This window comes from Trichomycterus rosablanca, chromosome 23 (genome assembly GCF_030014385.1).
Source record: "Trichomycterus rosablanca isolate fTriRos1 chromosome 23, fTriRos1.hap1, whole genome shotgun sequence".
Classification (NCBI taxonomy): domain Eukaryota; kingdom Metazoa; phylum Chordata; class Actinopteri; order Siluriformes; family Trichomycteridae; genus Trichomycterus; species Trichomycterus rosablanca.
The window spans coordinates 12,278,319-12,295,119 of record NC_086010.1 but is presented as its reverse complement, the minus strand read 5'-3'; the positions used below and the strand labels follow the sequence as shown (position 1 = coordinate 12,295,119).

At 38.0% G+C, this 16,801-nt stretch overlaps 1 protein-coding gene across 1 annotated transcript; it reads right to left on the bottom strand.

The window, feature by feature from the left end:
- Nucleotides 1-6,993: 6,993 nt before the first annotated feature.
- Nucleotides 6,994-16,066, bottom strand: sgk2b (serum/glucocorticoid regulated kinase 2b). The gene is made up of 12 exons (XM_062985241.1): nt 15,825-16,066; nt 15,617-15,692; nt 14,257-14,320; nt 14,003-14,034; nt 13,839-13,896; nt 13,622-13,705; nt 11,934-12,065; nt 11,714-11,826; nt 11,085-11,304; nt 10,827-10,982; nt 7,948-8,037; nt 6,994-7,811 (listed from the first exon to the last, which is right to left on the bottom strand). The coding sequence occupies exons 1-12, from the start codon at nt 15,889-15,891 to the stop codon at nt 7,677-7,679; spliced, it is 1,227 nt and encodes a 408-aa protein (XP_062841311.1). The 5' UTR covers nt 15,892-16,066; the 3' UTR covers nt 6,994-7,676.
- Nucleotides 16,067-16,801: the final 735 nt, after the last annotated feature.

The window sequence follows — 16,801 nt, the reverse complement described above, 5'->3', positions numbered from 1 at the left end:
TTTTCCTGAGAGTAAGAAAGAATTTTAAAAAAAATCACGTTTAAAAAGCTTCCCACTCTTACAGGAAGATGTTGAAGTGTGTCTGTGGGATTTGTGCCCATTTAGTCAAAACACCATTTGTGAGGTGGTATTGGACAAGTTGATCTAGCTTGTAATCTTCATTAGTATTTATACCAAAAGTGATCGGTGTGAATACAGTCACAATTTACACGCATGTAATTTAAAAAATTTCATTGTACAAAATTATTTAGTTACCAGTCCAACCTTTAATCTGGGCTAAATATACAGGGCGTCCCTAAAGTCTAGACACACAGGAAATATCACCAACTATAACTAACTATATGTTTACTAAAATACAACCACATACACATTGCATCGCAAATGGTGGAAAACACATTGAAGATGTTATTGATTAATATTCTAATGAAATAAAATGTTGTTGAAAAAATTACTGAAATGTATTAAAAGTATGCACTTTGCCGATGTGTCCAGACTTTAGGGACAGCCTGTACTTATGTAATGAATGTGTTTTTTCCCCAAACTGGGCTGTAGAAATATAAACTTGGACTGTTAGCAAATGTTTGAATACCCATAATTACCCATTATACATGGATGTATTTCTAAAAAAATAATAATAATAATAAGTAATAAAATAATTACTAGTTGATTGTATGTGGCTCCATCATCAGTAGCTACAGATGTTAGATGTTATTAATACATATGCAAATACGTTTAAACATTTTAAATCAAAGCGTGGTGGCCTGGAAACACAATGAACTAAGCTAGCTAGTAAACTATATAAGCTATATAACTCCATTAAAAGAGCTTTATTGCTACATGTGTGTTCAAAATATGCAATAATGAAAGTGAGTAAAACTAAACCACAGATACGAATAACTAATAACTAATTATTTAATGTGGTTAAATCTGATTTCTGAGAGCAAAGCAAACACTCATAAACACACATATTTAGCGCAGCAGTCAGAAAAAAGCAGGTGAAAATGTGATATTAATGTCAGCATCTTGCCAAGTCAGTTTTCCACTTGCCAGATAGGACTCAAAATCTGTTTATCCAACTTTAAATATACAGACAGTAAACCAGACACATTGTGTCGCTGTTTTAGATCGGATCGAATCAGATTTTCATGCGTGTGTGTTTTAATACGCTATGCATTTTTGGACATGTTACTAGTTAGTTCAGCTGTATGAACAGGTTAAAAAGTGAAATTGGGAGTGATTATAAGCATTAATAAGTGGACTTTCCGATTAAGTGTGTAACTCTTGTTGAAATATGCTCGTCGGCCCGCACCCCGGTTTACGAAACTAACTGCGCGTCAGTTGCTTTGCAGCTCAGTTCCGCTAGGGGGCGACTGGCCTCACTGGAACAGATTGCACCAAGCACTTAAATATAAACAAAACCTGCATTTATAAATGTTTACAACACGTTTTGTTGGTAAACGTGGATGTAAACAAAGTACAGGGGGAGTGAGTAGAATAAAAGTTAGAACAACAAGTTCAGCTTTACTTTGTTTTTAAAGAATCTCGAAGAAATGCAACATTTAGTAATGTACATATAGTTGCGGGGGGTGGATTAGTGCAAACATTACATATTGTCGTGTTTTTTAAATAACACTGTTTATTTACGCCACTTTACATGCATACACTATGAATTTATATACAGTAATAACGTTCTTCACCCATACCTTGTTTTAAAACAAATACACTTTTAGTGAGCTCAATGCACAGTGACAATACACCGCTATACAAGTTAAAGAAGCATTAAAGTTGTTCTAAATGTTTGTTTTTGGAAAACAAGTGTTGAATAATTTTTAACTGATGATAAATAAAGTGCAATGCGCGAGCGCCCATTATTAGCATTCGTCTGATACAAAATGGCGGAGGATAGCAAAGGGCGGCCGACACGTTTAAACTATATAAATTATCCGAGTTGCTCGGTCAAATTAATTCCGCACAGCCTTAAATTGCCACATGAAGGCTGAAAGTATAACTTGTTCTATTGCAATATAATGTTTTTCCCTCAACTAACAAACTCCTCACTTTCCCCTTGTCACGGAATGTCGTTAGCTGTAGCCCGGTTAGCCTCCGCTGTCTAAAACCTGACTGGGGTCCAATTCAAACGCATAGGTGAGGCTAGTAATGCTAGCAAGCGGACCACAATACGCGAAATATATACTTTTATGTTGCTTTTTGAAAAGAGAAGCCATTCATGCAGACGGTTTAATCAAGTTGTTTGCAAATAAACAAACAAGGCTGCACTAGTGTGCAAAGTCCTGCAGAAACGGCGAAACGTTCGCTTTTAATTTCTTCTACACAAACTTGGCACTTCAATATATCTAAATCGTTTTAGGCTTCGTTGTAAATAGTTACGGTAGCCGCAAACTGTTAAACAAACATTTCCCTGCGCGTTGGTGTGACTGTTTCTGACATTAACAGCGTCATTATTGTGATATTTTAAGAAAACTGCAACTCACCTCGTTTCTCTTTTAACTCTTATTTTGAGCTGGATGGTAGGTCCACACAGCGCATGCGCGAGGTATTGCCTCTTGCCAACTTCGACACTCGATAAACTTCAACCCGATTGATTCGGATTAATAACACACAAGAAATGTGACAAACTTCCGAGTTTAGTTCGCTTTATTTTAAACTTATACCGCAATGTCAGTGGCAACGGGCCATCGAAGCATTTCTGTCTTTATTTCATCAAAAGACAACCAGAATGTTTATGTCTGTGATATTGCGCCACAGTTTATCAGATGCAACATATCCAGATTCTCATTACTCATGCGTGAGCTTATAGTTCATTTCGTTAAGCCAGGCGTCTACTGGCTTCTGATCCGCGAACCTGACCAGCACAACCACGCTCTGTTTACACAAACGCAGCGATTTCGCTTCAGCGCCCTGCATGGCTGATCTGAATCCACTGATTTTGGTTTCCTGTCCCTATCACGTGTGTGCAGTCGCAGCTCTCTTCACTACCACCGAATAGACCCAAATAACCCATTATCACACCAGTCACCGTTTAAAGTGTTCAAGTAGTCAAAGTTGAACTGTAATATATAAAAACTACTTTTACAAATCTGTACAAGACACTGGGAAACATATTTTCTGTTAAACGCTTTGTTACGATTGACAGTTACTGTCGGCGCAGTACGGAGATGAAAATATGCTGTGTCCGTGCGAGACCACTAGATGGCGCCGTAATATTATGTAATGTTCGAAAGACGGCGACCCATAGCAAGTTAGCAAACGCCTATCAACGCATTTGTAAAACAAAACTGTTATAGTGAAGTTTTTTAGTAATTATTTAAGTCTGTTAGAAATTTATTACTGCGTTACACCAGTTAACATTTCTAAAAAACGAGTATCCTGTTGTTTCTTAATTATTTTACCCGTTTTTGTGTCGTTACCAGAGTTGCTATTACCAGAAAAGTAGCTCAACGCAACTGTTTTTCATCATTGTATATACACCGATCAGCCACAACATTAAAACCACCTCCTTGTTTCTACTCTCACTGTCCATTTTATCAGCTCCACCTACCATATAGAAGCACTTTGTAGTTCTACAATTACTGACTGTAGTCCATCTATTTCATATATACAGTGTATCACGAAAGTGAGTACACCCCTCACATTTCTGCAAATATTTCATTATATCTTTTCATGGGACAACACTATAGACATGAAACTTGGATATAACTTGGAGTAGTCAGTGTACAGCTTGTATAGCAGTGTAGATTTACTGTCTTCTGAAAATAACTCAACACACAGCCATTAATGTCTAAATAGCTGGCAACATAAGTGAGTACACCCCACAGTGAACATGTCCAAATTGTGCCCAAATGTGTCGTTGTCCCTCCCTGGTGTCATGTGTCAAGGTCCCAGGTGTAAATGGGGAGCAGGGCTGTTAAATTTGGTGTTTTGGGTACAATTCTCTCATACTGGCCACTGGATATTCAACATGGCACCTCATGGCAAAGAACTCTCTGAGGATGTGAGAAATAGAATTGTTGCTCTCCACAAAGATGGCCTGGGCTATAAGAAGATTGCTAACACCCTGAAACTGAGCTACAGCATGGTGGCCAAGGTCATACAGCGGTTTTCCAGGACAGGTTCCACTCGGAACAGGCTTCGCCAGGGTCGACCAAAGAAGTTGAGTCCACGTGTTCGGCGTCATATCCAGAGGTTGGCTTTAAAAAATAGACACATGAGTGCTGCCAGCATTGCTGCAGAGGTTGAAGACGTGGGAGGTCAGCCTGTCAGTGCTCAGACCATACGCCGCACACTGCATCAACTCGGTCTGCATGGTCGTCATCCCAGAAGGAAGCTGACGCACAAGAAAGCCAGCAAACAGTTTGCTGAAGACAAGCAGTCCAAGAACATGGATTACTGGAATGCCCTGTGGTCTGACGAGACCAAGATAAACTTGTTTGGCTCAGATGGTGTCCAGCATGTGTGGCGGCGCCCTGGTGAGAAGTACCAAGACAACTGTATCTTACCTACAGTCTAGCATGGTGGTGGTAGCATCATGGTCTTGGGCTGCATGAGTGTTGCTGGCACTGGGGAGCTGCAGTTCATTGAGGGAAACATGAATTCCAACATGTACTGTGACATTCTGAAACAGAGCATGATCCCCTTCCTTCAAAAACAGGGCCTCATGGCAGTTTTCCAACAGGATAACGACCCCAAACACAACCTCCAAGATGACAACTGCCTTGCTGAGGAAGCTGAAGGTAAAGGTGATGGACTAAACCCAATTGAGCACCTGTGGCGCATCCTCAAGTATAAGGTGGAGGAGTTTAAGGTGTCTAACATCCACTAGCTCCGTGATGTCATCACGGAGGAGTGGAAGAGGATTCCAGTAGCAACCTGTGCAGCTCTGGTGAATTCCATGCCCAGGAGGGTTAAGGCAGTGATAATAATGGTGGTCACACAAAATATTGACACTTTGGGCACAATTTGGACATGTTCACTGTGGGGTGTACTCACTTATGTTGCCAGCCATTTAGACATTAATGGCTGTGTGTTGAGTTATTTTCAGAAGACAGTAAATCTACACTGCTATACAAGTTGTACACTGACTACTCTAAGTTATATCCAAGTTTCATGTCTATAGTGTTGCCCCATGAAAAGATATAATGAAATATTTGCAGAAATGTGAGGGGTGTACTCACTTTCGTGATACACTGTACATTATAGCCTGCTTTTAACCTGTTCTTCAATGGTCAGGACCACCACAGCACCACAGAGCAGGTATTATTTAGGTGGTGGATCATTCTCAGCACTGCAGTGACACTGACATGGTGGTGGTGTGTTAGTGTGTGTTGTGCTGGTATGAGTGGATCAGACACAGCAGCACTGCAGAAGTTTTTAAATACAGTGTCCACTCACTGTCCACTCTATTAGACACTCCTACCTAGTTGGTCCACCTTGTAGATGTAAAGTCAGAGACGATCGCTCATCTATTGTTGCTGTTTGAGTTGGTCATCTCCTAGACCTTCATCAGTGGTCACAGGACGCTGCCCACGGGAAGCTGTTGGGTGGATATTTTTGGTTCGTGGACTATTCTCAGTCCAGCAGGGACAGTGAGGTGTTTAACAATTCCATCAGTGCTGCTGTGTCTTATCCACTCATACCAGCACAACACACACTAACACACCACCACCATGTCAGTGTCACTGCAGTGCTGAGAATGACCCACCACCTAAATAATACCTAAAAAATAAATAGTAAATAGTGGTCCTGGGAGAGTCCTGACCATTGAAGAATAGCATGAAAGGGGGCTAACAAAGCATGCAGAGAAACAGATGGACTACAGTCAGTAATTGTGGAACTACAAAGTGCTTCTACATGGTAAGTGAAGCTAATAAAATGGACAATGTGTGTAGAAATGTTAATGTTATGGCTGATCAGTGCATACCACTTATATGGCAGGAATGTTTTAGAATCCCCTCAAACCAGCTACGTCCTAATTATAACTAATTTTGGATAGTAGTTTGAGGTAAAACTGCATATTAAGTCTAAAGTTTATTGCCATTATAATGAAACAAACCCATGTCAGTTGACCCAGCTATCCCCTCACACTCAAAATTAAACTAAAGCAAAACTAAAAACAAAATAATAAAACTCAGTATTCTGTCATCTGTAACAACTATTTTATCCTAATCAGAGCAATAATGTGTCTGGAGCTTACCCAGAAGCATTGGCTACAAAGCAAGAATGTACACTGGATATAATTACAGTTCATTGCAGGACATCACACGTTTATCCATTTACCTAGGCCTAGGACAATTTAAAATAATCAATGTATTTTCTGACGTATGTATTCTGAATTCTGAATGTATTTGGAAGGTGGGATGAAACCAGAGTAGACACACGCGTAGACACACGCACAGACATGCCAAACTAGTCTTTTAAAGTAAAATGTGTCAATGAAGCCTCAAGACATTGAGCTGCACCTATTCGCAAATAAAGATTATTTTTTTGTCTAGATTTTGGCCTTTAAACTTATTTAAGTTATTTAATGTAACTCAATGTTTAAAGGCGTGTGAAAGTATTGCTTAACTTCATATGGAAACATTTGAACTGTTGTGAGATGTTTGTATATAAGAAAGGCAAATAAAATGTCAACAATTGCTAAAGTTGATTCTTTAATCTAGGAGGCACAGTGGCTCATTGGGTAGCACTGTTGCCTCACAGCAAGAAGGTTCTGGGTTCAATCCCACGGTGGAGTGGTCTGGGCCCTTTCTGTGTGGAGTTTATATGTTCTTCCTGTGTCTGCGTGGGTTTTCTCTGGGAGTTTTTGTTTCCTCCCACAATCCAAAGACATGCAAGTGAGGTGAATTGGAGATATAAAATTGTCCATAACTGTGTTTAACATTAAACTTGTGAACTGATGAATCTTGTGTAATTAGTAACTACATGTTCTGTCATGAATGTAACCATAGTGTGTAAAACATGACGTTAAAATCCTAATAAATAAATAAATGATTCTTTAATCTCGGCCATAATACAAAATGCCATTAGAATACAGTAAAATACATACTAAAATACTGTTAAGCTAATACATAAATACGTCCTGTGAAAGGCTAATAGAGGTCATTTTCTTAATCTTCAACCCTAATAATCCTAGAACAATTTAAAATAATTCTAACTGCTAAATAAAAATGCTGGAATTTGTGTAAACTCAAGTATTTGTTTAAAAAATTGCATTGCAGATGCCTTATTTAAAAATTACAATATGCAAAAAACAAGACATTTTATTTATTACAAACTTAACACAGTTAACTTCTTAATATTTGTGCTAATATTCTTACATGTACAAATTTGTATCATATAAAATGCTAACTATCTTTGTAAATTCATTTATTAAAAAAATCCCAACACAAAATACACAGATATAAAAGATGAAAACCACATTGCCATACCATAAGAAAAGAATAACAGTGCAGTACAACAATTATTTGCAAATGTAGTGGTCCAAAGAGTTCCTAAGTATTAACCAATAAATAAATAATTTTCAAAAACCCTTTGCACTTGATGTGCTTTTTGGTGAAAATACATATAAACTCTTAAGAGGTATAGTCATTTTAAATTAGGCACAAAAAGTTCATATTGTAATCACATGACAGTAACATTTTAACTCTGTGTCCGCTGATCTACAGAGATACAAAGTTAGATGTGTAACTAAAGCCAGAAAAGGTAACACCAGCCTCCTCACACACATCCGAAGAGTCTGGAACAGGAAGCTTTGTGAATGCAGGGTCAATGTTTGTCATGTCATCAGGGCCAGACTGAAAAAAAAAGTGTAGTCTTTTTTATGGTGCATAGGTTAACAACTGTACGGTAGCCAAACAGAGAATGCCAAAACAATTTGTATTTATCTTCTGTTCATAAATAAATGTCCTTACAAGTCAGCACATTACTTACCAGTGAGGGAATGAAAGGGGGTGGGATTTTCTTTGCCACAAGGTCATCCCATTGGAGGGAGGAGAAGAACGAGTGACACTTCAGCTCTGCCTAAAAAAAGAAGTGGACAGTGACACTTAAACCTAGTGTACATTACACAACCTAAAAAAACCTGCTGTACTATATTACACACACTTTCAAGTTGCAATCACTTGGGCTCAGTCTTCTTGTGATTATGTGGAAGTGCACAATATGAATTACTGATATGGGATGTTTTAACTGCCAGTGCAGAACACCTAACAACATTTTGCTGTCAAGCACATACTATATAAGGCCAAAGGTACAGTATATGGACCCCAACAGTTATTGAGTTGAGGTGTTTCAAGGTTTAGAAAAAAACTTTTGTTAATATTTAAACTTTGTGGCAACAGTTTGGAAAAAGCCTTCTCCTGTTCCAGCATGAACTGTGTCCCTGTGTATAAAGAGAGGTTCATACAGTCATGTGAAAAAGTTAGAACACCCCATGAAAACCTTTGTCGTTTTGAACATATTTAAACAAATGAACATTTGAGCTTCATTTGAACAGTATTGAGAGATGGAGCTTATATAACTAAACAAATAAAACTGAAAAAATTACTTTTAAACACAAGTTGTAAAATGTAATAAACAAAAAAGAAAATTTATTGTGAGGAAAAAGTTAGGACACCCTATGTCCTAATAGCTGGTGTTTCCCCCTTTGGCTGAAATAACCTCAATTAGACGTTTCCTATAACCATCTACCAGTCTCTGACATCGACTGGAAGAAAGTTTTCCCCACTCCTCCATGCAGAATTTCTTCAGCTGTGTGAGGTTTGATGGGTTTCTTGCATGCACAGCCAGTTTCAAATCACTCCACAGCATCTCAATAGGATTAAGATCTGGGCTTTGACTTGGCCATTCCAGAACTCTCCATTTATGTCTTTTGAGCCATTCCTTGGTGGATTTACTTGGATGTTTTGGGTTGTTGGCATGTTGCATGATCCACCTCCGCTTCAGCTTCAGTTTTTGGACAGATGGTCTTAAATTTTTCTCAAGCACCCTCTGATACAGTGAAGAATTCATTGTGGATTCTATAATGGAGAGCATGCCAGGCCATGCTGCTGCAAAGCAGCCCCAAACCATGACATTTCCACCTCCATGCTTCACAGTTGGTATGAGGTTCTTGTTCCCAAATGCTGTGTTTGGTTTGCGCCAAACATGTCTTCTGTTACTGTGCCCAAATAATTCAGCTTTGGATTCATCTGTCCAAAGCACATTGTTCCAGAAGTTCTGGTCTTTGTCTAGGTGTTCTCTGGAAAACTTTAGTCTTGCCCTGATGTTTTTTTCACAGCAAGGGTTTCCTCCATGCTCACCTCCCATGAAAATCAAACTTGTGCAGTCTCTTTCTGATGGTAGATGCATGTACCTTGACATCAACTGTGGCAAGAGCTAGCTGTAGGTCCCGTGATGACATTGTAGGATTATTGGAGACTTCTTTACGCATCTTGCGGTCTGCTCTTGGGCTGAACTTGCTAGGACAGTCTGACCTGGCCATGTTGGCAGTTGTTTTAAATGTTTACCACATGTAAATGATTTTCCGGACAGTGGAATGGCTGATTTCTAATTGTTTTTAGATCTTTTTAAATCCCTTCCCAGACTCATATGCATTTACAACCTTATTTCTGAAGGCCTTAGAAAGCTCTTTAGATCTCACCATGGTGATAACACTCACTTCAACAATCAAGAGCAAACCAAACTAATGTCTGAGGTTTAAATAAAACTCCAATGTACCCTAACGATGGTCTAATCATTGCAGCTGATATGGTGCACCGGATTCTAATTTTAGACATTTTAAGTAGTAATAAATGTGGGGGTGTCCTAACTTTTTCCTCACAATAAATTTCCATTTTTGTTCATTACATTTTACAGCTTGTGTTTAAAAGTATTTTTTTAACATTTTATTTGTTTAGTTATATAAGCTCCATCTCTCAGTACTGTTCAAATGAAGCTCAAATGTTCAAATGTTTAAATATGTTCAAAAAGACAAAGGATTTCATGGGGTGTCCTAACTTTTTCACATGACTGTATATCCATGGTTTGAGGAGTTATATTACAATATATTATAATATATACAGTATATTAGAATTCCAGTGGCACCTATATTAGAAACAAACCCTCCCCTTGCTTGTTTACCAAATGTAATTGATTAGACAATTTAGTAAATGAAACAGGCTTTATTTTATCCAGTCATGTTAAGCATGAATAAAAAATAAAGTTTTTTTTACAGGAACACTGTTATGTACAACTATTTCAGAAGAACTAAGAAAAAGAAGTTGTATCAGCCTGAAAAGGGCTGCAAAGTCATGTCTGAGCTTCAGGATATCCTAAACCTTAGTATAGCCAGGTCTCTATATGAAGGGAACCATGGATATTGGTAATTCAGAAGTATCTGCTAAAATGTCTCAGACACAACTCTTAAAGATCTTAGAACAAATGTTTAGATGAATGGTTAGGCAAAGATTAGAGTGTTAAAAAGTTTAACCGGCACTTATTTTCATATATAAGTGATATGTTAATTTAATGAAATCGTTTTTTACAATAATTTAGTAAATGTATTGTAATATGCTTTGCTCTATAATCTGAAATCATTTAGTCTGACAAGTGCACAAATACAAAGGCAATAAGAATATTTGGAGGAGACTTTAGCTTAGAAGTTGGAGGAACAAACCAGTGTCCAATAGAATCAAAAGTAAGAAGTATTTGTCTTACTAAATTAAGCGGAACCAAATATAACATAGGAACAGTGGTGACTGGAAAAATCCAGGTAAAAATTGTCTAATGTGAACTAAGCATTAATACAGTCACTATGTGTTCAGACTTACAACATCCCGTTTAGCTCCTAGCCTTTTAGCTCGATCTTTGTGTAACAGTCTTTTGAGAAGATCTCTTCCACTCTTTGACACCCCAGTCTTTAAAACCAGTGGCTCATACATAATATTGCCCAACATCTTCATGCGGTCTGGACTGTAGAAAGGTGGCTAAAAGGAAACACACTAACATTCCTTACTATTTAAACTACTAAATGTATCATGAATATATGCTTTTGTTCAGCTCACTTAGCTATTTGTGTTTTTACTTACCAGACCATAAAGCATTTCATGTAGCACAGCTCCAAGTCCCCACCAGTCCACGGTGCGGTCGTATTCCTGCTGAAAAAGAACTTCGGGAGCCAGGTACTCTGGGGTTCCACAAAAGGTTCTGGTGGTTGCACGGCCCGCTATACCTTCCTTACACAAGCCAAAGTCTGTTAGGACCACATGGCCAGCAGAATCAAGCAAGATGTTCTCCGGCTTCAGGTCCCTGTGTTTGGTGAAACAGGTACATTATGGTTATTTTTTTGGAGTGTATGCAAATATATAATTTTATATGTATCCAAATGCGTTGCTTATGCAAACGTGCCACCCTGTATTCCAATATTTTACTGTTCATTTAAGAAATTGTGTATGCCCACTGAAACATTTGCAATCACACCACACAAACAGTGGTAAGTTACATTTTTGAATGACCAAACCCATTTAACTAAGAACCTAAAAGTACATTAAAACTAATTTACAAATGCAGTTTAAAAAGGTAAAGTAACTTTAGGTAAGTAATTAAGGACATAATGTAGCACATTATTACCCACCATTAGGTGTTGGTTTAGACTGCAGCATTTAACTTAAGTACTATTTAAGAAAACCCTAGTTAACAGATATGGGTGTTTGTTTACCTGTAGACAATATGCAGGGAATGTAGGTATCCCAGAGCACTGGCAATTTCTGCAGCATAGAACCTGGCTCTAGGCTCCCTGAACACACGCTCTCTTTGGAGGTGGTAAAAGAGCTGCCAACAAACACACATTGACATTGTTAGAAAGTCTGCCAGCATTCGCTTCCAATAAACACATGCATCCATTCATAAACAGCGGTGTGTATTTTGTGTGTACATACCTCTCCACCGCTAGCATAGTCTAAGACTAGATAAAGCTTCTCTTTGGTCTGAAAGCTGAAGTGAAGTCTCACCAGAAACGGATGATTTAGAGTCTTCAGCAATACATTACGCTCGCACATGATAAGGTCTTCCTGTTAAAGTTCAAAATATTAAATTATACTTTAATAAATACAGGAAATTTTTTTAATTACTTAAAATACAGGAAATCACAAAGGCTTCTTAATGCGTAAGAATGTTAGTTTTAACATTATTTTTTTAAGTTATTTATTTGTAAAAGCCAAAGATATCTAGACCAATGGCATAATTGTGTTTGTATCAGCAGGGAATCATAACCTAGAAGGCTGATTACTTAAAAGTCAAAAGGCAGTCTGTGGAAAATCTGTTCATCAGTTCACAAGGTTATATCAAACACAGTCATGGACAATTTAGTATCTCCAATTTACCTCACTTGCATGTCTTTGGACTGTGGGAGGAAACCGGAGCACCCGGAGTAAACCCACACAGACACGGGGAGAACATGCAAACTCCACACAGAAAGGTCCCAGACCGCCCCACCTGGGGATCGAACCCAGGACCGTTTTGTTTTGCTGTAAGGCATCAGTGCTACCCACTTAGTCAACTGCATAACTGCATTTATTTGTTAAAGAAGGTCATGTGTTTTTAACAGTATGCCACACCATTTTTTCTTAAATGATAGGTACGCTGCATAAGAAAAACAGTTAAAATTAGGGATGCATCAATAAAAAAATTTCCCAACCGAGTACAAGTACAAGTGCATGTATTTTTTTACTTGTCGATACCGATACCAATACCTATTTAGAATGATGGAGTTAATGAGTTAATTGAGTTGGAGGTTAATAAATATTTTTGCAATGTTGGTGTTTTGTTATGTTTTGTAGAAAACGATCAAGTCAGAAATACTGTAAAACATGTGTGTGCCGGTGTATTCTGATATAAACTATATTATCCCCGTCCCACCTGTTTACACTCCTCTCCTGCATTTCCCCTCACACCGTATCCTGCGTTCTCATTGGCTGTTCGACATGTCACTCATTCCCATTCGCACATCTCAGATCAGATATCTGACGTGATAGAAAACTCGATCTGGTCGCCGAGCGCCGACCAGTCGCTGAGCGAAAATTAGGGCAAAAATCGTGTAGTGTGAACCAGGCATAACGCAGCAATGTGCTCTAGGAACACGGTATCGGATGTTTAGTAGTGGAGCCTCGTTTGCAAGTACGAGTACAAGTTAATGAGCGCGGTATCAGGCAAATACCCGATACCAGTATTGGTACTCATGCATCTCTAGTTAAAATGCATGCAGATTAAATATCAGCATTGAGATTGTACAGCGTTTGTGCTGGCAGTAATAAACAGGATTTGCATGTATTCATTGATAAGTATTTATGTTCACTGACGCTGTTCTGAAAACAAACTGCTTATATGAATATGATTTTATTAAATACATAATTATGTAAATCATTCACACTTCTGCTTCTGCTTAATGCCAATAGAATAATACCCATAAAATGAGGTCTTCTTTCACATTGCTAACACTGCTGTTATATCAACTTAAAGGGAACTACTTAAAGTACTTAAAATGTATACACACAGGGCCTGCTAGTACCTCATGCCTTAAGTGCCTGCACACACTCACACACAGACACACACACACAATAGGACCCACCGCTTCTTTCTTTAGGACGATATGCTTCTGTAAAACTTTGACTGCGTAGTGTCTGTTGTTCTCCCTACGTTTAGCCAGTAGAACCTAGGCAAAATTATATTAAAACAACCTTTAGTGGAAAAACAGGTGTTTGACATGGTCATAATTTAACTTCCTTATGTTATTAAGCAATATATAGGAATTAGAATGTACATGCATTAAACAAAATAAGTTTTACCCTCCCAAAACTGCCTGTCCCAATTACTTTTAGGTAGTTAAAATCTGCTGCCGACACCCTATACACAGAGAAAAAAATATACATGGTTTTGTAAATGTACAAACAATACTGTAATAGCCTCTATCTGTTATGTACCCCAACACACAATAGTGTAGCCCACTTACCTTTGCAGCTCCTGTGATGTATTGGTAAAACACTGCGATTACAAAAAAGAACAAAAGAAGAAAAAAGAGAGGTTATGATAAATACAATTCATCATTTAAAACCTATGTAGTGCACTTAAATGAAAATGTAATAATTCTATTTAGGATCCAATCTAGTTTACTAACTTTATGTTTCCTGTACATTTGAACAGCTACCAATATTGGCTATATCTTATAGTAAACAGAGAAGAGTGGATCATGTGCATCTCACTTACAGCAGCTGCTGCAGACTCATCAGATAGAATTCCTGCTGGTCTCAGAAAGCATTCAGAATTCATGCTACAAGGAAAGTCATAGAAAGTTAACATTTAGTGTAAACCAGCTATTAATTACTTCAACTAATGCACAAGTTAGATAACTCTGCAGAGTTATATTTACAACATTTACATTTCTATTCAAATTATTCATTTATTTGTTTGAAATACACTAGACAAAGAATTTGAAAATTATCTAGTTAAAATGTATGGTCATAAATTGTCCAGCCTACTAAATAAGAATTACTTTTTTGCTGTTGTTTTATTATTATTATTATTACAATGAATAATTCTTGTATGTCCTTACAGTGTCATGTCAAGCATGTCCTAATTAGGCTGACTAATTCTTGACTTCACTTCACTGTTTTATGCAAAAAAGAAAAAAAATCTAGCTTTTTCTATTACATGCTTTACATTGTAAATGTAATTATATAGACAATAGAACCGCTAAAAATTAGACGAGGTTATAATGGAGCAGTAAGCGCCTTGCCAGAGGTACTAGCTGAAGCCCCGCTCCTGCAGTGTTATAGAGAATGAACCCACTGACATGATACTTGACAAGTAGGCGAATGAGTTTGTTGAAGTAGAGATCACCACACCTTACACATTTACAGCAATATTCAAAATGGCAACAAAAGAATACTAAGCGACCAGCTGAATTCCCAGAAACAGTAAAAAGTACAGCCAAAAGAGCCAGCCAAAAAAAGTACAGGCATAAGACCTCTAGCCCAACGTATCGGCCTTAAAAGCAAAATAAGTGGACGCACAAACAATATGTAGGACAGGAGATTAGTTAGCAACAAGCTAGCCAACATGGCCGATATATAAAGGACGCTGACAGGCTGCAGCGAATGACCACTTATTGAGGCTATACTTGAAGTGCTGAATAAAGGATCCAGCACTGTCAGTGATCTGCACCTCAATGACCCCTGCCAGCCCATAATGGCATGACAGGTGGGCATGATACCATACTACAAACCCCCTGCTGGTCTATAAGACAGAACTGCCCAATACACAAGGTCATGTATTAAGACCTACTCATAAAGTGACAGCACAGTCAAAATCATAGTACACTTCTCATAAGCCAGAAGGTTTTATGAAAAGAAAAGTTATTTTAGAGGCACGGTGGTATTTCTATACTCACTACAAAAATAGAAAACAGAAAAAAGTAGCAAAGTAGATCATTTTATATTGACATTATTTATTCAGATATATAATCATTAAACTGTAATAACATTCTAGTTGTAGTTACATACTGTCTGTAAATACTGTACCAATTAAAGCATGTGTATGCAAAATATATTATTAATATAAAACTTACTGGTTGTAGACTGGAATGCTGGTCCCAAGTTTCAGAGAACATTCAGTCGAACATTTCTTTCTTTCTTTGATTAAAGCTGTTAATTCAAATAAACAAATGTTATTAATGGATAAATAACGAAACAATAATAAATAAACTTTTACATTAATACAGAAATTTAACATAACTGTTAGCCCTACACACCTAAATATGTGAATATTTTCCTTACCAGTGAAGAATGAGACAATTCCCTTCATTTTAGCATAAGTTACTGGACTTTTGGTCTTTCTCGCCATGTTTAGCAGCAGCAGTAGTAGTGTGTGCGCCGGAGCGGTTGGTCTGAGCAGGCTGGTTCGGTGGTGGTATAAGTAACTGTACGAGCTCGTGAACAGCAGGCAGGCTCGCGCCTCGCGCTGTACCGGTCAGTTCTGGTTAAGCGCTGCTGCGGTCACGTGACGGATATCGTCTATTTGTTGCTATGCGCGTTGATTGAGGGAATGATGACGCCACGTTCCCGCTATTGGAGTGTTCAAGTTCTAAACTTAAACCCGGTCTCTCAGTTCAGGAACATCTCGCTCTCTCTCTCTCTCTCTCTCTCTCTCTCTCATTCCAATGAACTTTGGCACTACTGTTTGGCACTACTTTGGCACTACTTGTACTACTGTTACAGTTACTATTACATAAAGATTTTACAAACCACAGAACAATGAATAGAAAACATCTCAAATATAATAACAGCAAAATAAAATCACAAAATAAAAGCACTAGTTGTTGGATGTAATTAACTAATAATAGAAACCTGTGCAAAGGTGAGACACGACAGTAAATATGTTTTGTGGGACATTTTTGGCAATTTAGCATATTTTATCCAAAGCGACTTACAGTTGAGACCATATACAACGATCAGGCATAACTTTATGACCACCTCCTTGTTTCTACACTCACTGTCCATTTTATCAACTCCACTTACCATATAAGAGCAATTTAGGCCTGCTTTTGCCCTGTTCTTCAATGGTCAGAACCCCCCAAAGGACCACTACAGAGTAGGTATTATTTGGGTGGTGGATCATTCTCAGCACTGCAGTGACACTGACTTGGTGGTGGTGTGTTAGTGTGTGTCATTATAAAGCCCTGAAACACCAAAAGCTGAGCAAACATACCAGTCCCCTCATCCAGCTGGTCCTGAGTCACTGCACCGATACACCA

Excerpts from the sequence above, each read along its gene's own strand:
- sgk2b (XM_062985241.1), bottom strand. The coding sequence starts at position 15,891 with ATGGCGAGAAAGACCAAAAGTCCAGTAACTTATGCTAAAATGAAGGGA. Across the intron at positions 14,035-14,256 it reads ATGAGTCTGCAGCAGCTGCT|TGTTTTACCAATACATCACA; the intron begins GTAAGTGAGATG and ends TTGTAATCGCAG. Across the intron at positions 13,706-13,838 it reads GGACAGGCAGTTTTGGGAGG|GTTCTACTGGCTAAACGTAG; the intron begins GTAAAACTTATT and ends AATTTTGCCTAG.